The 24057-nt window shown below is 33.8% G+C and overlaps 1 protein-coding gene across 1 annotated transcript; it reads right to left on the bottom strand.

The window, feature by feature from the left end:
• Positions 1 to 10742: 10742 nt before the first annotated feature.
• On the bottom strand, positions 10743 to 17537 carry LOC148597187 (fibroleukin-like). The gene is made up of 4 exons (XM_088563647.1): positions 16789 to 17537; positions 13708 to 13804; positions 12471 to 12635; positions 10743 to 11173 (listed from the first exon to the last, which is right to left on the bottom strand). Exons 1-4 carry the CDS (start codon positions 17197 to 17199, stop codon positions 10929 to 10931), a joined length of 918 nt encoding a protein of 305 aa, XP_088419773.1. The 5' UTR covers positions 17200 to 17537; the 3' UTR covers positions 10743 to 10928.
• Between the last annotated feature and the right edge of the window lie 6520 nt (positions 17538 to 24057).

Here is a 24057-nt window from a genome sequence, read left to right as displayed (position 1 = left end):
TATAAGGATAGAAGGGAAGGGTCAGGCAATGTCGCCTCCTGTTGCGGAGCCCAATGGTTCCTACTCTAATGGAATACTACAGGTTTTTTACACGTGCGAGGAATGTGGCATTTTACTAAATACGTTGCACCACAATAGTTTGCAGTCAGGTTTTCCGTATTATGGCCTAACGACCCCAGCATGTAACATGCCAGGGGTATCCCATTCCAACACCAGGGGAACAAAACCAAGCTGTTCTGTGGGCCTATTAGTCGCCTTTCACGACAAGCTTAGTGCTGCTGTGAGCGTTTTCCTTTTGGTACCCGGACCCGCATGGGAATGTTACGCTTGAACAATGGTTTCCACAGTATATACTTTAAAATATGCCAATGGTTATTAAGATTTGAATCATTGAAGGTTAGACTGTACTTAATATGCTGTAGCCATGCACAATGCTTATAAAAGCAACCATTGAGATTCATCATTCTAGAAATACCATTTTAACCTAACAAGCAGTTTAATCTATATTTACCCTACCGGTGCACCTGGTGCATGCTCCCATTTTTAGTGGAGTCCGAGTTGCTCAATTGCTTTTGTTACTTTGTATGTATGATTTTAGTTATTTTATGTTCTTCGTTGTGTGTGTCTGTTTTCCATGCCTGGTTCTTGTCACATTCTTTTGATTACTGCTATCACCTTTGTTTCCTTGATTACTCCTTCTATGTCTTAGCAGGTGTGATGTACATCGTCCGAAAATACAACGGTTCTCCACGGATGTCGGGAATAGTTTACACATACGCTGTGATTTAAAGAACAATAAATAAATACAAAAAAATACAAAAATAGCTCTAATATATAAACCTGACAGGATTGGAGAACTTCCAAAAATTGTTGCTTTTCCTACCTTAGAAGACTCGTGCAGGTCCGGGTGTTAAAAGAATAGGCCAGCAGCAGCGCTAAGCTTGTCGTAAAAAGCTTAGCGCTGCTGCAGGCCTATTCTTTTAACATCCCCCCGGACCTGCACGAAAGGAAAACTATAACACGTTGAACAGATCAGTTTTCATGGCGCAGATGGATACAACATAACAATCCACGAGTTCATGATGACCACCATAAAACGTCTGCAGTGATGACCAATCTTGTAGCACCATAACCCGGTTCCAGAGGCCTATCTGGTAGAAGTTCGGTCAATAGAAATTTATTGTTTTCTATTACTTATTGCACTCTCTTGTAATAACTCATTTATTTGTAACTTGAAAGTTTTAACTATGATAATAAAATAGAATTAAATGTTTCCTCTGTATTCACAATTGTCTAGAATGTTTTCTGAAACTGCATTTGTGATAAAAGTGGTGCAAAAATTAGATATAATGCGAAGAAAAAATATCACGAAGTGATGATAAAAATTTATAAGTCGAAGAGACTTTAATCGGCTACGATAGCCAACAAAATCTGAGATGCAAAAAGATATACGAAAAATCTATCTTCGAATAATATGACTAAAGCTCATTACTAGCAAAAGTTTGAAGTTTATCCCAACCCCTAGAACAGAAGAAATGTAGAATATAAGAGACGCCTTGGATGCAAATTCCTAAATGAAAGTGGCTGAACCGATAAAATACAGCTATTGTGTATATAAAAGTGGCCCTAACTCAATATATTAATGAGAAGCACGAGAAATTTACTTGCTTGCAACAAAGTATTAATTAAGCAAACTAGAAATTAGAAAATCAAAGCTGAACATATCCTAAAATAAATTGAAGGCCTTGAATTTTGTTTAAAATGCAATGAAAATATAATATACGAAAAGGAAAACAAATGTCCAAAAACCTACACTCTTAATGATTGATTGATCGTTGGGGTTTAAGGTCCGAGCAGCAATATTTCAGCTATATTCAGACGATTAACATGAAATGGATGATAAAATGAACATGAAATGATGAAATGAAAAAAAAAAGGATTGGACACAAGGATAATAGGGTCGACAAATTTTGATTACCATAGAAAAAAGGAGGTATGGGTAAGGTCGGGCAATTTAGCCATCTGTGGCGTAGCGCAAAGGGTCCTACTCCTATCGAATACCACATCAGGTTTCTTGAACGTGCGAGGAACGTGGCATCTTTCCCAACACGGTGCACCACTATGGTTTGCGGTCAGGTTTTCCGTATTATAGCATGTAACACGACAGGGGTACCCTATTCCCCCACCTGGGGCACAAACCCCAGTTGGTCTGTGAGCACTATTTAGTCGCCTTTTACGACAAGCTTAACGCTGCTGCGGGCCTATTTTTTTAACACCCTGGCCCCCAGTGGCTCTGTGTGACACCCGGACGTGCACGGGCTCAATGCACAATATAGAACATTTTATTCTTTACATTATACTTAATCAGATGGTATCCAAATATACGTATAAAAAGCAGACCAAACATTTGAATTACACATCTAAGTACATAATGATGTGATTACGTATTATTTGATGCTTCAAGCATGTAAACGAATTTAGAAATCGATAAAATGATTTAACCATCAGTAGACTTTAGATTAAATGAATAAGAAATCGTTTGAAATATATATTTGTTCAAAGGAAACAATGTTAAGGAGGTAGATTTAGGGTATAGTACATAACTCTCGAAATTAGTGATATGTTTGTATCAAATTCAATGTCACCTTTGTCTTTCAAGCTTTCATTTGAAACAGAATGAAATCAATAAAGTTACTTTGATAATCACATGAGATTAATAAAAAAGAGCCTGAATACAAACGTTTCAGTGATTTTTAAGAGTTGTATCCCTTACCATATGTATTTTACAAATCATTCGGCAATAGAATGTTTTCACCTTTAACGCAAAAACTTACCGACGAAAAGTAGGTGTATGCAGCATCAACAGAACTAGCTGACTTACGATTTTTTTTTTATTTAAGGAGGTAAACCTAGGGTAAGGGACATAACTTATGAGGTTAGTGATATGTTGGTATCATATTCAATTTCACCAAAGGCTATCAAGCTTTCATTTGACACAGAATGAAATTGATCTAAGTTACTTTGATGCTTACATGACATTGATGTAAAATGCTGAATACAAGCTTTCTGATGATTTGTATGGGTTGTGTCCTTTACCCTAGGTCTACCTCCTTAAGAAAACATTCTAAATAAATTTTAATATAAAGCAAACATTTTATTCTGTGCAAAAATATATCGAATGATAGATTACTTTCATATAAACTAGAGGATGCCCGGGAAATCGCGGTCGATTAGGCAAAGTGTGGACACAGTATTAATTTAGTTTAAACATACTTTATTGCTAAAATTTACAGGCAATTGGATTGGACATAAGTTATACCAACTTACAAAGGTGCCTGCCACATAATAAATTACAATTATTTTGTGAAAATACGTCACCAATAAAACATAATATACAATGTAAACAATTAATTGTGACAAAACTGAATCAAGAACAGTATACATGTTATCATATGTCATTTCAATATATGTGGCAATAGTTATATGAACTAAAAAAAAATTATAAAAGAGAGAAAATATGGGAAATATTAACAGGGTGAAGTTAAAATGGCTTGCTGTGATCATCCTATGTCAAAACGTTTGATGGTTTGGTCTGTAATTGAACTGATTTAAATATATTTTTGTTTAAATCATCAGATAAAGTTTCATTTCCAAAAAGCAAAGTTTCGATTGTCAATACTGGTAAAAAGGCAGTATAATTTTTTAATTGTTCTCGTGTCTCTAAATATAATGAGCATTCCAAAAGGTAATGTATGGCATCTTCAACAATCCAGCCGCAGACACAACCCGGATCATTCACAAAATTAACACGGAATAGATCTGCATTCAGGGCAATATACCTATGTCTAAGTTTCGTGTGCAGAATATTATATAATCTACAACCTGTGAAATAATAAGGAGGTTAAGTATATATTTCAAATCGGTTTGCTTTTTTGAATCTAGAAATGGTTGGAAGATTACGTATATTTGATTCCATATTGTTCCAAAGTCTAATTGCGGACGGGAAAAAAACTAATTAATCTTGTAAATGGTTGCCGATAGTGAGATCATTTCGCAAGTTTCTTTGCCTTACATCTCGTTGATACGGAGATAAACAGTTATTAAGATAAGATGGACAATTTTGATGGTGAATTTTATAAAACAAACCAAGTTTCCTTCTTTTCCTTCTAGACTGAAGGGTTTCCCAACCTGTTTCAAAATATAAGGAGTCTATATTTGCATGTTTTGGAAGACCTGTGACAGTTCTTGCAGCCTCATGTTGCACTCTTCAAGTTTGTTTATATCATCTAGTGTACTACCATCCTAAATTTCACAGGCATATTCCAACAAGGGTACAATATAGGCAAAGTAAATTTATTTCAGGTTCTGTCTACTAGGAATAAATTTAAATTTACGCAGCATGGAAAGCTCACTGGAAACGCTTTTTACTATATTTTGAATATGGCAAGTCTATTTACAATTTGAATGAAATGTAACACGTAACTGTTTATGATTTTAAACACATTTAATCAACTGATCATTGAATCTAATGTACATGAATGGTGGACACTTGTGTTCAAATTGCTTTAGTGGTTTAAGAGGAGTTGACCATTAATCTTTCAGAATGATTTTGTTTTCTTTTGACTCAGATTTTTTTTTGCGCACACCGCGCAAACCATGTACTTTAATATATAATATTTGTATATATTCACATTACTTCTTTTTTAACTATTCCTTACCAAATTATCTTTTTTCTAAAGTCAAGATAAAAATAATTTTAACAACCAAAGATAAAAACCACGCCCCCCCCCCCCCCCCCCGAAAATTAAACCGTGCGATGGTGCGTCCCTAAGCAAAGTTTCGTATCCTTATGCAATTGCACTTCCTAGAAAAAAATGGTTTAATCTGGGATAAAGAAGCTATTTTATTTGTCCCAGATTTAGTATGACCCAGGAGTATGGGAGGAGCTGATGTTTTATGACGACGATGACGACACAGACAAACGCAAAGAAAAGACTTTAAAAGTTGATATGGCCCGTTGAGGGAAAAACAAACTCCATTGCAATAAACAATCTGACTGCTCCAGACATCTGTTGCGTAAATAACGTATTTTTGGAGCGATCGATTAATTCATTAGCAGTTTCTACCAGTTACTATTTTTTTATCTAGCTCAAAATAGAACTTGCGTGTATTTTTGTGCTCAACAACTGTACAATTTTTGTTTATCAAATGGAAAACGCCTGGAGACTAACGGACAAACGGACACTCAACTGAATTTGTATGCATAATTAAAGTTTATCCTTCATTCACACTTTATACGTGCATTTATTGTGCATTTTTCTCGAACAGAACTTTTTATCATACAATGTACAGTGTAATAAAAGAAAGACAACTACATGTACACTATAAACTTTTTCTGATTTGGTACTACATCTACATGAGTGAAAATGTCATTTCCTGTCTGTGGTTAATGATCCAGTCGCTTGTTTTGTTTTTATTTTTATTTGGCGTGGGGTGGTGTGGTTGACGGGAAGGGGGTTGAACACCCTTTAAAAATCCTGAAAATTCTGTTCCACCCAGTTAAAAGGCCATGATAAATCCTTCAATTTCAAATATTTCAATTTTTTACTTAAACCAATGGGTAGGGGCTTTACCAGTCGTTCCAGTTTACACATAAAAAAAGGGAGGTGTCCAGCGCTTTTGCTGGCCGGGTCATTCCTCCTCGTATGATTAATCTAGGGTTGTAAATGAGTACACGATTGCTGGTAATACGGGACAGTTCATCTAGGTGATATTATGCAGGATGGAGGATCAAATTAATGAAACGTGTCACAACAAATCGATTTTATACAACATCCCAGAATGTGACAACTATATTCTCCACACTGTTTCATCGGATCTAATTGATACAGGGAGGATAATGTAAGTATAGAAGGGTTTGAAAAATTTCTGATGGTTTATTCTTTGTATTGCACTTGGTAGAATTAGAAGCTCCTAGATTTTGCTTCCGTTTTCCAAATATTTTTTTTTATTTTGTACTTCCTGTGCACAATTTGTTTTTTTTTTTTTATTTATATCTTATGAGCCCGGTTCTAATGCTACCGGTGAGAGGTAACTCGTCATAAACACGTGTACAGTATTTTAATATTTGCATTAATGATATGGTCATTCTTTTTTAATTAACATATTAATTATAGCTTGTAAATGTAATAAATAACAAACATAAAAAGAATTGCATGCTCATTTACAGGGCACTGTCCTTTCATTACGTTGTGTAATGTTTTGCTAAAAAAAGTATTAAACCAACATCAATCAAACTTTGTACAGTGGCTATTTACATTTTTAAGATGTATACCTCTTCAATATCCATTAGTATTGAAACCAGATCATGTATGTTTGTGTAAATGTATTAACAAGGTATAACAGGGATAAAAAGAATGTCTAAAATAGAATAATAACATTAGTCAGTACTGGTAACTAGAGACGTTGTGTAAAACAGAAGTATCTTTACTCTGATCTGCGGGAGTTGCATTCAAAGGGCGACAATACGAAAAAAAAAATAATTGTGGATACGATATCAGTCTTGTACTGCATATCCCTGTGCGGGTGTACGTGAAAACATTGGAGGCTAAAAATATACAAAAAATGTTTTGCGCTCTCTTTTTGCCTTTTCCTCTTTTTTCGCCAAGGATTATAATTTTTCATCAAATGAACAGGGTAAATATCAAGCTATGACACAAAAAAAACTTGCTTTTGAAGACAAGTAGTATTTTCATGAAAAACAATGCTTCAGAAAAGGGATTTGTTTTTATGAACTTAAAATAAAAGTGAAAGTATATTTTTAGTTCGACCTGTTCTGGTGTATGGATGTTCGTGCCTTTTTTGGTCTAAGATGGACCTAAAATTATATTTGACATTTTCTTAATGGAAAAATATGATAAAAAGTTAGATTGAAACTCCTTCTCTATTTTGTTAAAAAATCATGAAAATTTTAAATTTACTTTAGAAGCCTATGTGGCAAACAATACAAGACTGAGACCATACGCGTATCCGCAAATGATTGACGCCATTAATGAGCAAGAGTTGCGATTCTTGAACGTAGCAACCGAACTTCTGGATCACGTTTCCTGATGCTGTAAAAAATATCATTAAATTAATTTATTATTTTGTATTTGTCAGTTTGTTGTTTGTTTGTTGGGGTTTAACGTCCGAGCAGCAATATTTCAGCTATATTCAGACGATGAACATGAAATTGATGATAAAATGAACATGAAATGATGATGAAATAAAAAAGGGGATGTGACACAAGGACAATGGGGTCAACAAATTTTGATTGCCACTGAAAAAAGGGAGAGGTGGGTAGGGTCGGGCAATTTAGCCTCCTGTGGCGGCGCCCGATGGTTACTACTCCGGGAGAATACCACAGTAGGGTTCTTTAACATCCATCTGGGCCACACATCCCAGTTGCTCTGTGGGCAGAGCGCCCTAGCCCCCGCCTAAAATTCTGAGCACTATTTAGTCGCTTTTTACGACAAGCTTAGCGCTGCTGCAGGCATATTCTTTTGACACCCGGACCTGCACGGGGCTGTATTTGTCAGAGACAAGACACTAATCAACCTTGATGAAAGTGATAAGACTGCACGTCTCCATAAATAATGTTCTTAGCTCTTAGGCAGTATAACATGATTCACTTTGACCCACATTTTTAAATGCTTGAGAGAATGTGTGAGTTTTTTTGTTGATGAAATTTTGCAGGCTAGCATCAAGGTATCTGATATTTTATGGATTACTTTCTAGTTTTGTTTTATGCAAAGATTATTGAGTCTGAGTACTCTTTCTGACTAAAAGTAATTTTCGAACAATTTTAATGAAAGTTTTCTGTTCGTTTTTTGAAAGTTCAACAGACAGAATGGAAATGAAAAATGATCATGATTTAAATGAAATTTTAAAATAACCACTTTATCATTGTTATACTAAGTCAAATATCCAATCGTAGTCAGATTTTAAAGCTGTGTCAAGTTTAAATGGTGTGTCAACACTTGCCCCAAATGTTCAGGGTTTGACCTCTGCGGTTATATCAAGCTACGCCCTTCAAAGCATTTGATTGAGGTTGCTCATAGTCTTTTTAATTTAATATTGGTCCAATTTGAATTGTTTTTAAATTGTATTTTTTTATGGAAATTCGTGCTGTGTTTCAGAATCAGATCAACATTTCTTATGTCCTAATTGTTATGCCTGATACGGACAGACTGACAATATCCACATATCAAGACTATAGGATGCTTTAAGAGTCAGTTTGCAGAAATTTTGTCATCATTTCATGTTTATTTTGGCGTCAATTTCATGTTCATCGTTTGAATATAGCTGAAATATTGCTGCTCGGACGTTAAACCCCAACAAACAACAAACAAACGCCTTTAAAACGAATGTTTCCTTTCCTTCTTTCCTAAGGAGATTTGAAATCAAACCTGTAAAGAAAAAGTATATGAAGGATCAAGCAATGTGTGTTTCCCATACCTTAAACAAGACTGTAGATTGATATTCAAAAAGCACAACAAACTCATTGAAACTCCTAGAACATCTTTCTAACCCCGTGCAAGTCCGGGTGTCAAAAGAATATGCCTGGAGCAGCGCTAAGCTTATCGTAAAAGGCGACTAAATAATGCTCAGAACCTAAACGGGGGCTAGGGCGCTCTGCCCACAGAGCAACTGGGATGTGTGCCCCAGGTGGTGTTATGGGGAACCCCTGGCGTGTTACATGCTTAGGTTGTCAGGCTATAATACGGAAAACCTGATCGCAAAACATAGTGGTGCACCGTGTTGGGAAAGATGCCACGTTCCTCACACGTTAAAAAACTCTGTTGTGGTATTCGATATGAGTAGAAACCTTTGCGCTCCGCCACAGGAGGCTAAATTGCCCGACCTTACCCATCCCCATTTTATCTAGTGGCAATCAAAGGTTGTCGACCCTGATGTCCTTGTGTCCCATCCATGTTTTATTTTTGTTATCAATATTTCCTGTCCATTTTATCATCCCATTTCACGTTCATCGCCTGAATATAGCTTAAATATTGCTGCTCGGGAGTTAAACCCTAAACATCAATCAATCATTTCATGTTCATTTTATCATCCTTTTCATGTTCATTGCCTGAATATAGCTGAATTATTGCTGCTCGGGAGTTAAACTCCAACAATCAATCAATCAATCATTCCATGTTCATTTTATCATCCATTTCATGTTCATTGCCTGAATATAGCTGAAGTATTGCTGCTCGGGAGTTAAACTCCAACAATCAATCAAGCAATCATTCCATGTTCATTTTATCATCCTTTTCATGTTCATTGCCTGAATATAGCTGAAGTATTGCTGCTCGGGAGTTAAACTCCAACAATCAATCAATCAATCATTCCATGTTCATTTTATCATCCTTTTCATGTTCATTGCCTGAATATAGCTGAAGTATTGCTGCTCGGGAGTTTAACCCCAACAATCAATCAATCAATCAATCATTTCATGTTTCTTTTATCATCCATTTCATGTTCATTGCCTGAATATAGCTGAAGTATTGATGCTCGGGAGTTAAACCCCAAAAATCAATCAATCAATCAATCATTTCATGTCTATTTTATCATCCTTTTCATGTTCATTGCCTGAATATAGCTGAAGTATTGCTGCTTGGGAGTTAAACCCCAACAATCAATCAATCAATCATATCATGTTTATTTTATCATTCTTTTCATGTTCATTGCCTGAGTATAGCTGAAGTATTGCTGTTCTGGTGTTAAACCCCAACAATCAATCAATCAACATCTTTTTTTTTATAGGAAAGTTCATATATAACAGCGAGACATTGGACAGTATTACTGACACTAGTAAAGATTATTCTCAACAATAGTTCATAAAGTAATATTTAATGAACCTTTGATTCCTAGTGTTGATCAAGCTGAGGATGTGGCAGTGAGGTTCTCCTCAACAGTCAAAAGTTATTTAACGGCTTTATTTTTTACTCTGTAAAAAGTATTCCATAATTATTAGCAAAACAAGTGAGATGTGAGACTGATTCACAAGATAACACATTAGATTGGCTTTCCCATCAATAAAAAAAGTTTCTTAGGAAACTTGTGCATCAAGAAGCAGAAGGAATTTGAATAATGTTAGAAGAAATGCGAGAACGTGGTAAAAAGAGTATGTTGAAGATTGGCTGTCTTTGTAAAAAATCATGCAAAATCTGAAAAAATATGATACACCTTAAAAAGCTACATATTTTTATTTTTGTAATTAAGTTGTTTTATGGGTCTATACTATGAAATGTGTAATTATTCATTCCAATTTGCCTGCTCTTATGAGATAATCAGCGTCAAAAATCCAATAGATTTTATTGTATTTGAGTGTCATTTAAAGAGTAATCTCTCGCATTCTATATACTTTTTATCTCCTAAGAACACGGGTTATATGACATACTGAATGTTTATTTCTGTTTACTGTGAGTATTCAAACAAAATATAAAAAATTAAATTATATAGGCTTTTTACCCATGAATCACATTTTGCATGATTCTTAGCTCGAGTGATACTTAAGTGATGAATATGTAAAGATAAAACATTTTGTAATGAATAGATTACGTAATTGTACGAAACTATTCACTACAATATGAGTATCTTTGATATTTATTATTATTAATTATCACAATTTGTTGTCAATTATATTGATAGGTATTGTATATAAATAATAAAACTAATAAAACCTTTACAAGAATATTGGTTTTATTATATGCCAACATATATACAAGATGGTGGTTTTGTGAAACTGCACTTTGACAACAGACATGGACAATGGCTTAACTGGAAATGTTCTCATTACAAAGGATCGTCAAACCTTGCACTCTTTTATATAATGCCACCCTCAACACTCACAGAAAGTTTCATGATAATCATCTATATAATCTATATCAGCATACGTTGCTCTTGATTTTCATAATTGTCGATTTGATCGTTTTATCTCTTTGCGCTTTCCAGTAAAGGTCATTCGGGTTACCACACGCACACCAATTCATCCACCAACCTGTCTGATCTCCACAATTTCCACCAGGCCATCCATCGTTGTCGTCATCGGTTGTAGAAAACTTAGAGCCGTTCAGTACATGATGTGAATTGGAAACTCCCCCATCGCAGTATGGGTCAGTCAAAGCATCACCTTCAACGCAGCATTTTACATCAATTTTATGTAAGCATCTAATTAAATTGGATTGATTTTATTCTGCTTTAAACAAAAGCTCGAAAGGCTTTGGTGAAATTGAATATGATACTAACATATCACTGATTTCAAGAGTTCTGTCCCTTACCCTAGGTCTACCTAATTAATAATTATATTTGAGTAGTACAATTTGTTTTTGAGCTTTATAATAAAGTGATATCTCTAACAGAGTTAATGTTATTTCTCCATGCTCCCAGTTTTTTAGTGGAGACCGAGTTGCTCATTTGCTTTTGATACTTTGAATTATTTTAGTTACTTAATGTTCTTTGTTGCGTATGTCTGTTTTCAGTGTCTGATCTTTGTCCCTGGATTACATTCTTTTGATTATCCTATAACATTGGTTCCCTTGATTACTCTTTCGTATAGATTACAAGAGGAATAATGTAGACAAAATACAAAAACTATCATCTATCAACTGCAAATCACATTTAACAAAATTAAAACAGTTCATAACATATAACGTCATAATCTACACTCAATTGCTTTAAGAGAGGTGTCACTGGCGGAGAAAGAAAGAAATGCTTACCCTTCTGAAGAACTTAATGTCACTCCCTGTTTGTGGGATATTATTAGTGCTTTAGTGTTTTTTGGGTTTTTTTTTTATTTGTTTTGTTTTTTTTAGTTTTTTTTTTGTGTTTCGTTTTGAGTTCCTTGTTTCCATTTTTTTTATATGTAATCATGTTCTGACCCATTTGACCAATTGTTAAAGCTTCGGTATGTTTGGTAAATGAATATTCTACAAGGTTGAAACTAATTCGTCAATTTGGTATCAATGGTCATCTTTTACCAGTATATTTTACCGTTATAGTCTGATACATGTATTTGTATATGAATGTTGTTTTCATCAGACGTCAAAGTCGAGTAGAAATGTATATTATGAGCAATTTATAGAGATTTATATGCATTGTCCATTTATACGTAATTTTCATGTCAAACGTTCTGTGGCGTGCTATACACCAATGTCCATCCGACTATTTACTGTACGTTCGACGGCGTTAAACTTTTTTTTCTTTTTTTAAAGCGCTATTTTTTACATGATTGTTTGCAAAAAAAAGTTCCTTTTTTCTTTCATTTCTTCTCCAGTTTTGATAACCTAGGTTAAAACTTAATCGAAAATATCAGATGAATTTATCCTGTGTCTAAACACAGCTAGATATATTTGTACTTTTGGAATATTTGTTTTGCGTGGTTTAATCTACAGATAGTAACATGATGATTTTTTAAATGAACTGATTACCTGCAGTTCCATTATAACCAGAAATAAAAAGAGTGTATTTGGTCGCTTCGTTTCCAATGTAGAATGATTGATACCGAGCGAAGGATGTATCGCCGTTTATGTCTTCTAAATCAATCTGCAAACTGTACTCCCAACTGGACAACATATGATGTAAAAGTTCATTTCCTAAAATCGAAATAATACAGTAATATTAAATGGGTATTTTCATATTAATCCTGTATAAAGTTCAAGTACAGTCGTATTAGAATGATGTCACCTGTATTGGACCGAGGTGCAACCGAGGTCATATACAGGTGACTGAAACCCAATACGACTGTACGAGGACTTTATACAGGATTAATATGAAAATACCCATTTAATATACCACTTTTTCAACGAATGTGTTTAAATACTGTATAGAGAATCGTCTTTCCATTTTTTATACAGGTGATTGAAACCCAATACGACTGTACGAGGACTTTATACAGGATTAATTTGAAAATACCCATTTTATACGACTTTTTCGACGAATGTGTTTAAATGCTGTATAGAGAATCATCTTTCCACTGTTATTTTTTGCATAAAATCTACTGGTCTTTATATGAATTTCAGTGATTTTATACAGAATTTCCTGGTTTTAATATGGCTTTAGTTGATCTATCGGAAGATAAAATACAAAGACCAAATAAAATGCATATTAAGACCAGTATTTGTTTTTATTTTCCCCAAAATAACAGTTGAAAGATGATTCTCTGAAAACCAGCCAATTTCAATTGTATTTTAATAGAATATTTACATATAATAAGATTTCAAATAGTCTACCGTCTCCATAGAATTGATGATTTATAAATTCATTTCTGTTAACATCCTACATGCACGTGTATTAAAACAAAACTTGGAACGCCAAACACTATCATTAAGACATGTACTTATAGTATGTACATCGTGAAATGTTGTATACAATGGTTTTGGATTTACAAATTCCACATACTCTGTTTTAACGTTATAACAAAGAATTATGTAGCGGAATTCGATCTCAGCTGACACAAACTTCCTGTTTGAATTTTTTATGCAGTAAATAAGGTTTAAATCATATTGTATTCTTTAATATTTTTTTTTAACATATTTTAATGTTATTATAAGGTAACTTAGAGTTGAGTCTTATTGTATTATTTTATTGAACAGTTAATCAGTTCTACAAGATGTCACGGCTTTATCAATCAATAATCAACCACGCAGTGTCTTTAGGTTTACCTACCAAGCCAGTGGTCACCGGATTTGTCACCAAATCCACCTTTGTAAGATGCAAAATTACGGTGGAAGCCAACAGTAGTACCAGTTCGTCGTTGCATCACCTGGAAAATGTTAAAGGTTTGACGAATATTAGGTTTACAATTGTCGTATTTTGATACTGTAAAACCACAAAATGTGTTAAAACAATGCTTACAATCACTTACTCTTGATCAAAATATGAAGCCCCGTGCAGGTCCGGGTTCAAAAGAATAGGCGTGTTACATGCCGGGGTCGTCAGGCTATAATACGGAAAAACTGACCGCAAGCCATAAGTGGTGCACCGTCTTGGGAAAATTGCCACATTCCTCTCACGTTCAAGAACCCTGCTTTTGTATTCGATAGGAGTAGGAACCTTTGCGCTCCGCCAAAGGAGGCCAAATTGCCCGACCCTACCCATCCCTCCCTGTTCATTTGTGGCAATCAAAATTTGTCGACCCTATCATACTTGTGTCCCATCACATTTTTCATTTCATGTTCATTTTATGATCCATGTCATGTTCATCGCCTGAATATAGCTGAGATATTGCTGATTGGGCGTTAAAATCCAACAATTAATCAAAATATGAAACAGTTTAAACATGCATCTGTAACTTTGTTCCGGTTTTTTACGAGTAGAATTTGATTTCATTTTCCGGCAATCAATTATTACACCTGTATTGATTCTTTTATTATATTGGTAAACCTAGAAGAGCTTAGGTGAAGAATTCAAGAGAACCGAAAATAACCGTTCCGATTTTCTGGTATTTCGAACCGCAAATGTTTTGCACATTGGTCACTTCTTTCTTTTTGTTTGATTAAAAAACTTTTAAATCTATATGCTAATACACTGTATATGCAGTTGAATGTTCATTGATACATAACACAATTGTGCATACATAAACAGAGTTTTTTTTAATATCTTAGTGTCTGTGATAAGTAGTGCCATAGAAAGCTGTGCATCCTATAGTTGTTGACAGAAACGATCCTGATATGTCAGTCTCCAGCAACGTTACTCTTTCTTAACTAGGAATGTATAGTTTTAAGAGATACATTAAGAGATGTATCTTTCATTCAGCAGAGGGCGCTTACCCTACCGGTGCACCTAGTCAATGCTTCCAGTTATTACTGGAGTCCGAGTTGCTTACTTACTTTTGTTACTTTGTATGTATTATTTTGGTTATTTTATGTTCTTGTTGTGTGCGGTTATCTGCTATTTGTCCCTATATTATATTCTTTTGATTTCAGCTATAATCTTGGTTCCCTTGATAACTCTTCAACCAGAAGGGAAAATGTTTGAAATAACGTATTGCATACCAACATTCAAAATATTCTCCAATAACCTTGCCAGATGTATACATGCAACTTGTTAACATTTAATAGTTGATAATAATACTTTGTTATAATTCCTATGAGATTCAAGCTTTCTAATTTCAATATATAGCTGTGTTAATCATATGGTTTTATCCAAATTTTAACTCTATCGATCACTTAAAGTTGTCCCTTCATGCAGAAAATGAATATATATATATTTTTTAAATTACTTTGCGTCATTAAATATTCTAGTTTTTAGTTCTATGTTTGGCAATGCTATATGTTTTATTTTATCATTAGAAATTGGGTAAATACTTCATTATTTTTAGCCATTAAAGCATTATTCAAAACATTTATTAAACATTCAATGCCTTACCTCGAAATCGTTTAAAATTAAAAAAAAAATACTCCTTATTTTTTTTCCAAACTTTGTTTATATTATGTATATGAATAGTCCATAAAAACGATTTGTGTATGAATATTGAATAATTTATTTTTGTGGCAAAACAAAAGTTTTATAAAGGTAAAAACCTAAAAATTATCCCCTTTTTATATTCTACTTCTACAACAAAGATAGCATCAAATATTATTTTTCAATAACGTGCTTTAATACTTTGTAGTACATTCGATTTAATACAAATTTATTTATCGAAATATTTTATAAAAATGACCATCAAATACAAGATACGTTTCAATTTGGCCAGTACTTAAGATTTCTGAAAAAAAAGTAAATTTTTAGTTCTTGTTAAAAATCTGCGACTTACCTTAAAAAATGATTGTGAGGAGATGTACGAGTGTGATTTTATGTACAAATCATAGAAAATTTAATTATGGGAAAATAATTCGGAGATAACCGGATTTACAACCTCAAATTGACAGTATTCTGTTTATCGACGATGTCACGGCAGATGGAAAGACTGGGACAGTCAAAACGACGGAAAAGCGACAAAGTAGCCGAGACAAAATACAGGGTTATGTTGCTACAAGATTGAAGTCATCACTACAATAGTTTTATAGTCGTCATCATGAACTCTTGGATCGTTATGGTGTATCCCTCTGCGAAATGAAAACTGATTTTTTATTTAACCTGTCATAGTTTCCCTTTCCTCTTTCGTCAACCCCGGACTTGACTTTTTATGAGGAACTCGGTGGGTGTTTCTAGAAAAGCAGAGAACGCTTACCCTATCGGTGCACCTGGTCCATACTCCCAGTTTTAAGCGGAATCAGAGTTGCTCCTTTGCTTTTGTTACTTTTTGTGTATGATTTAAGTTACTTTTTTTGTTGTGTATGTCTGTTTTCCAGCCTTTTTACAGCCTTTAACCATTCTGAAATTTAATCATTTAATTTATTTTTTTGGTGTCGTTCCATAAGAATGTATAATTTCATGGAGCAGACTTTATGGTACTTGGGACTTTTAGAAAGTACAATACGGAGACGAAGGAGAAAGGGAAAGCTAAGACACGTTTAACAAATCAGTTCTCATAGTGCAGATTGATACACACTGACAACCCACAAGGTCATGATAACGACCATGAAATTCAGTAGTAATTACTTCCGTTTTGTAATAACATAACCCATAAAGTTTCAGAATCCTGACTGTAAGGAATCTAGCGCTCTGTTCATTAGTCTACGCTGTGACTGCATGGTCTGGCGAAATCCAGTGGCCCCGTTGCATTTGGAAGGGTACCCAATACAAATACTTTGACCAAGTCTACCTTAATGAATTTTCACTTAAGTAAAAAGAAAATAAACTTACCGTCCATCTGCCATTCTCCATGTCACAATATGCTTCCGTTTTATGGACGGCACCATTTACTGTCGGATAGATATCATAAACGCCACTACTACTGCCTGGAGGAATTTCACTACAATCTACTGGGTATGCTGTAGTAAAAATATCACTCCCGGATAAATACACTGTGTCCCCTTTACAACAGGAGTTAAACATACATATTTTGTCGTGTGAGTTGTAAGTACAGGAACAACACTTGTTATCTAGGGTGCAAAGAACCGGGCAAAGAAAGCGATATTCTACGGTGACGCGGCTGTAAATAGTATTTAAGTCTTTAAATGTTCTATTGGTAATCACTTTGAAAAGCCGTTCTTTAAATGTGAGAACAGTCGAAAAGATTGCACAGTTCGTTAAAAGAAATATTACACCGTTCATATTATTGTCTTTTTCCACAAATATAGTACGCGACAGGATTTATTTATCAATCAATTTTCAAAGAGAGCTTACGTCATTGAAAGTGTCAGTTTCGTATAGCTTGAGAAAATTTTAAGTTAAACAATTGTTGGTATCTCTGCATATCCGAATTTAATAATGTCTCTTTTGTGCGAAACGGGCACAAAATTAAAAAAAAACATTTCCCGTGAACTGGAATAAACGGTCTTAATCACATTGGTTTCGAAAATTGGTGTTAAACATGTAAGATCGTACAATTTGTTAAGAAACGACTATTTACTATTAATCTTTTTAAACAAATATATTGCGCGACTCCTCAATACAGTTTGAACGATCAAATTGAATTGATGTGAAGATTATATTTGATATAATCGGCTGTATTTGTGGTTGTTTTACTTGAGCTGCAACCTTAGTAATTTGGAATAATTGAATTATTGATTTTTTGTGCTTAATACTCGAGAAACTGCTTTTGATAAAATATTAACATATTTATGATTAGGTTTACGGTGATGCCATACTGGTTTTTTTTTTTGTTATTTTTGTAGAATCATTAGTATAAATTGTCATTTTGATACAATAGTTCAGCGACAATATCATGCATAATGGTTTGTTTGTTTCGTTTTCATGTATATTTGCTTATGATTGTTGACCTTTGAACTATGGTTTCCGGCGTATATACTTTGAAATATACTGATCGAGTGTATATCATAATTTTAATAATAGAAGGACATTCTGTAATCCACCCTATTTTTTTTGCCAGCCAATTCCAGTTTGACTAATAACTGTCACTGGGACAATCTCTTTTTTCTCCATTTTTTCCCACTTGCACGCACATGTTGCTGTTGAGCTCACATTGTGTTGGCATCCATCTATTTTCGTTACTTCATAAGAAAGAAATATTCTCGACAATAAATCTTTGCGCCTTGGTCCCAACATTATAGAATACGTGTGCTAGTTTATAAGATAAATAGTAGCGATATTGAGTGAGTATATTTATCTACGAAAATAAGTTCGTTAACAGGATTTGTTTAAAAAAGTACAAAATTAAATTTCAGTAAAACCTATGAAATAGCACTGAAACTGGGAATAGGCCCCTTTTGAACTGGAGAACTTTAAATCATAGAATGAAACAGCTGTTATTACATTTGCCACTGTTCTTTAATAATTCGTAATCTCATTTGTATTGTTTACCTTGCCTGGTGTTAGATGTTAGTAATGGTAACCTATACATAGATTTCAAAAAATTAGCTCGACAGAATTTAGTAATAAGAAAACGAAAAATAAAATGATGTTAACAATTATCTCTTAAGTATATTGCATCTAAACGTTTTGGGGCAAATAATTCATGAATGAGCAAACAAACAATGTTCTGTTTGGACGGATATTTATCAACAGTTTTATACAGGAAAAATTATTTCACACGAATTTTACATTGTTTCCACAGAATTGACCAAATAACCTTTATGGCAATTTACACGAAATTCGGTTAAGTCGAGCCTTCACGTGAAATTCACGTCAATTTTTCACATGAAATTCGTGTTGGGTGAATTTTACGAGCAAATCATATTAATTTCATATGAATTTTACGTGAAAAAAATCATTGCCTGTGAATTTCTATGAATCGCATTGCCATATCTCACATAAATTAAGGTTATTAACAGAAATGGAAATTTCAGGGGAAAGCACCTTACGTTTTCAGAGCGTAGCTGGTATTGGTGTTTTTTTTTTTAAATAGTAAACGAAAATAGATGATTTATTGACAAAAAACTGAGGAACTTTTCTAAATATAGAAATATAGTTGTTAAATTCCAGTTTTTTTGGGTGGCTAATTTGCTTTTGTTTCTTTATACTTGTTATTTTTGTTGTGTTTGTCTTTTTTTTTCTGTCTGGTCGTTATCCATGGTTTAGTTTCTTTCGATTTTTGATTGAATCTTGATCCCTGAATTACTCTTTGTTGTTTTACCCAAAAGTTTTTTATCGCCAACAATTTTCTTTTTGAAACAAATACTGTCATGTTATCTGATTTGTTAAAAAAAAGCATCATTAATGGTGAAGTGCTGAAATACAGTCGCTTCTTTCTGTGTTTTTAAGGCACCAAAATTTATCGTGATGAGTTATCTGCATTTTTATTTAAAATATTGGTGGTATCTCACTGTCAATGGAATATATTGTACAACATCTGTTTATATTTTTGTTCGTTAGAATTATCTAAAAACCAATTCATATTAAACTAAGATCTGTATTTTGAGAGAAATATGCATTCATCTCCTTCTGAGGTCAACCAATTTAAAGTAAACCAAGAGCATTACCTCTTGTAAAGTGCCAATTTCATACACAACATATCTGATTTATATCCTAAAACTTTAACAAGCGAATAACAAACAAAGGCTGTTCATAAGGTCATTAACTGTTTCTGAATTTAGAAGATAAAATTTAGTTTGCACGAATAACTCCCTCTGATATTTATCAAGACTGCTATAATTTCAAGATCAAAATTATTATTTACAGACATTTTTAATTATGGAAGTTATTTGATTAGAATTGCATTTTAAATCTATATTGAAAATTTCCCTTGAGACAAATTTTCCGAAACTTAAATGTTTCTACTATTTGGATGTCATGCATAATGAATTCTTTAACTTATATCCGTACATGAAATTAAATAATTGATTATGTTTTGTTAGATAGAGAGAATTAATAATGTTATTTTATCGCAAACTGATCATATACAAATCATTTCAGGATTTACTGTTATTTGTTTCGGTCTATATGAAAAAAATCGTTTCAGGCGTCGATTTCACAGAAAGTCGTAAGTGTGAAGTTGTTTGTAAGTAATGACGTCACAACCTAAAATAATATTGTGACGTGATAATTTACCATCAATTTTGCACACGACGTTTTGTGAAATCGACGCCAAGTCATTTTCAAATGCAAAAACACTTCGTTCGAGTTTGACACTAAAATAAAAAAATAGTCCTTCAAGCAGATGTAAAAAATGAAGTATATCACAGTATTTCTTATTCTACCACTTGCAAATAAAGTGTGGTTTATATATAGGAATTTGTCCGTCCGTCTGTTTACCAATCTAGGGAGCAAAGGCATCATATGAAAATGTACACGAAGGAATATAAGTATATTTACAAAACGTAATAGTTTTAATTTCATCCTAAAAATATCATTTAGTTATTGACAAATCCTCCTAATCCGATCTAATGACTTTATGAACTCTATAAAAAAATTGGTAGCCATATGGATATATTTATGTGTATGACAAAATATACCTTTTATCAGATAACTCCAAAGAAAGATAACACTTATTATCGATATAATTTAAAAGGCACTACTTAGTTAATTTGCAAGTGTCATAGTCTTTTCAGGGGAGTTCATAGATAGGGGAACGTAAGTCGCCTCAGATGTCAATGAAATATGGCGTACATCATCGGAACATCTTTAATTATTGCCATCTATTTCAGAGAAAAATTAAGTGAACAAGAACAGTTCCGGATTTTTTTTATTGGTTCAGATAACTTACTACTATAGATAATTTGCATACTGAATGATTGAATATTCAGAGGTAAAGTTCACTTCGTTGTTATTCAAATAGATATATAATGTACACACATGCTTTAAATACGCGCAAACGCATAGACTACATGTATTTGTGTGTGGACTTGGAAGCAATGTGGACTGAGTTACCTGCCTTTCTCGTTGCTCATTGTTTATATGAATAATTCTTGTGTTAAGTATGGACATTTAAATTGAGATGCTTACTTATATAGACATTATTTTTAAAATTAAAGGCCGTGAGGTCTTTAATTTTGAAACGAATGAAAGTTTTAAGTAGGTCTATGAGTGCCAAGGCTACATAAGTTTTCAAAGACACCGATGTAGCAAAAACATTGTCTACTATACATGACAAATATGTTGTCGTACCAGCAGACAAAGCTCAAAACAACATTGTTTTTGTCTGCAAAACGTTTTTTATATCCAATGTTTATTATCAGAGGTAGACGTAGAAAGTAATAGCAGTGATAAGACCTACACTGCTACCACTCTCTCCAAAGAAGAGATTGTGGAAAACCATAAATCTGTGCTATCCTCTTTTGGTCTCTCTACCAAGGACGATGATTGTAATTTACCGTCTATGTACTGGATTCCTAAACTTCACAAGAATCCATACAAACAACGTTTCATAGCTGGATCTGCAAAATGTACCACCAAACCTCCTTCAAAACTTTTAACTTCTATACTCACAACTGTCAAAGAGAGTCTACAGTCCTACCACAACACTTGTTACTCCCGTAGTGGTATTAATTCAATGTGGATCCTGAAAAATTCGAAAGATCTTTTGGTGACAATTAGTTCAAGACTATTATCTGAATAAAATAGCATTAAAACCTATGATTTTTCAACACTGTATACTTCTATTCCCCATACTCAGTTAAAGTCCCGACTTAAAAACATTATACATCGTTGTTTTTCAAAAATAATGGTACACCTAGGTACTAATATATAGTTCTTGATAGAGATTCCTCATACTTTGTAAGAAATAAGTCCAAATGATCTTCCAAATATACAGAGGAAGATGTTTACAAAATGCTGGAATTTTTAATTAACAACATATTTGTCCAGTGTGGTGGACGTGTTTTTCAACAAACGGTCGGCATTCCAATGGGAACAAATTGTGCTCCTGTATTTGCTGACCTATTCCTTCACTCTTATGAGGCTGACTTTATAGCTGATCTGATCAGAAAGAAAGAATATCGTTTAGCTAGATCCTTAAATCTCAGTTTCCGCTATATAGATGACGTATTATCTTTAAACAATCCTAATTTCGGGGATTTGATACATCGCATCTACCCAAAAGAGCTTGAGATGAAGGATACTACAGACACTGTGAAGCCAGCCTCATATCTTGACCTACACTTAGAAATCGATGGTAAAGGAAAACTACTGACCAAACTTTACGACAAATGTGATGACTTTTCTTTCAGAATTGTCAACTTTCCTTTCATCTGTGGCAACATCCCTTCGGCTCCTGCGTATGGAGTGTTCATATCACAACTCATACGTTATGCCAGAGCTTGCCGAAACTACGCTGATTTTTATTATCGCGCTAGAACTCTAACAATAGGCTTCTGGAACAGGGTTATGTTGCTACAAGATTGAAGTCATCACTACAGAAGTTTTATGGTCGTTATCATGAACTCGTGGATCGTTATGGTGTATCCATCAGCACCAGGAAAACTGATTTATTCAACGGGTCATAGTTTTCCTTTCCTCGTTTGTCTTCCCCGGACTTGACTTTTTATGAGGAACTCGGCGAGTGTTTCTAGAAAAGCAGAGGACGCTTACCCTACCGGTGCACCTGGTCCATGCTCCCAGTTTTTAGTGAAGTCCGAGTTGATCATTTACTTTTGTTACTTTGTATGTATGATTTTAGTTACTTTATATTCTTTGTTGTGTATGTCTGTTTTCCATGTCTGGTCTTTGTCCCTGGATTACATTCCTTTGATTACCGCTATGGCCCTGGTTCCCTTGATTACTCTTTAATATTCTTTATGTTTGGATTGGTTTTGATTCTGATATCATACTGTGTTATTATCATTTGTGAAATTTAATTAAATAAATGACACCGTTTAAAATGCTCACATTAAATTTAATGTCATGGTAAATTTCTATTCAACTTTATACTCAATATTACGTTCTACCTATTCAATATGATCAATTATATATGAGATGACTGATGATTTTGAGTCTTGATATTGCATGCTTCGTCCTGGAGAATTCATCGTTTTCATGTGGTAATTTATACCACTAATAATTGGATGACTTGGAAGGTGTGCTATGATGTATTTTGTAAATTTCAAGATACAGATAATGCACCAATTTTATACATTAAAATGATCAAAATGTGGGCAACTTTACTTACACAATGAGGGTACAGAGACTAATCTGAAAATTCAAATTAACAAGGGATTGCAAGGTTTTTAGTAGACTTTGCACAGGTTGCAACTACAAAACAAAATCTTACATACATTTTTTTTGTACATAGAGCAGTTCATTTTCAGGATGTTAAAAACCATCCATATTAATTTTTCATACTGTACAACTTTCAGTACAGTAATATAATGTAAGTCCAGATACACGTATCCCTGATATTCGCTGGGGTATAATGCTACATTTTTATTTTTAATGCATGCATGTAACATTTGGCAATAATGAAAAATAATGTACTGTAATTAGAGAAGCCTGTATGTCACTCCTGTCACACTAAAGTCACAAGCGCAGGCGATAATGATACCACAATTAGTCTCTGTTGACTGCATTGCTTCCTGGACTTTTGTTATTATTAACTGAAAATGTCAAACTTTTTCATTTTCTATTTTTTAAACTGCTGACCAGATATATTATTCCTAGGTCAAACCAATATGTACAAATGTACCTGTACTAACCCTAGTGTTCTAGGAAAAATCCATATAAAATCAACATTCCCACAGTCAATGACTGCTTTCCTAACAAAACAAATCCTTACAGCATATGAAGTTTTCAACTTGCCACGGGAAAGTGTAACCAAGTACCTAATTTTCCCTGACCTAAATTTCTTTTGCCCTTGGTAACGGGAATAGGAATCCTAGAAGACTGCTTTAAGTAATAAACTGGTTGGTTATGCAAAATTTGTGTTCACAGCACAGAGTTATATATAAATCCTTGTTCACAGTAATGGTTAAGTTTAAATTTAAAAGTATGGTTTAATTGGACTGTCCATTGTGTTGGCTTAATATGTAAACACAAGTGGAAAAAAAAGAAATAGACACCTTAATGCATACTGTATATGCA

The sequence above is a fragment of the Perna viridis genome, chromosome 15, assembly GCF_037379345.1.
Source record: "Perna viridis isolate PV_CMFRI_1.1 ecotype Kerala chromosome 15, ASM3737934v1, whole genome shotgun sequence".
Lineage (NCBI taxonomy): Eukaryota > Metazoa > Mollusca > Bivalvia > Mytilida > Mytilidae > Perna > Perna viridis.
The sequence above is the reverse complement of the archived record's forward strand: the minus strand, read 5'-3'. Positions and strand labels throughout refer to the sequence as shown.

Bases quoted from the DNA above. Each gene is read 5' to 3' on its own strand.
- LOC148597187 (XM_088563647.1), bottom strand. From the start codon at position 17,199: ATGAACGGTGTAATATTTCTTTTAACGAACTGTGCAATCTTTTCGACT. The intron at 13,805-16,788 runs GTAAGTTTATTT...AACATTTTCCAG, and splicing joins TGGAGAATGGCAGATGGACG to GTGATGCAACGACGAACTGG. The intron at 11,174-12,470 runs GTAATCAGTTCA...GCTGCGTTGAAG, and splicing joins TGGTTATAATGGAACTGCAG to GTGATGCTTTGACTGACCCA.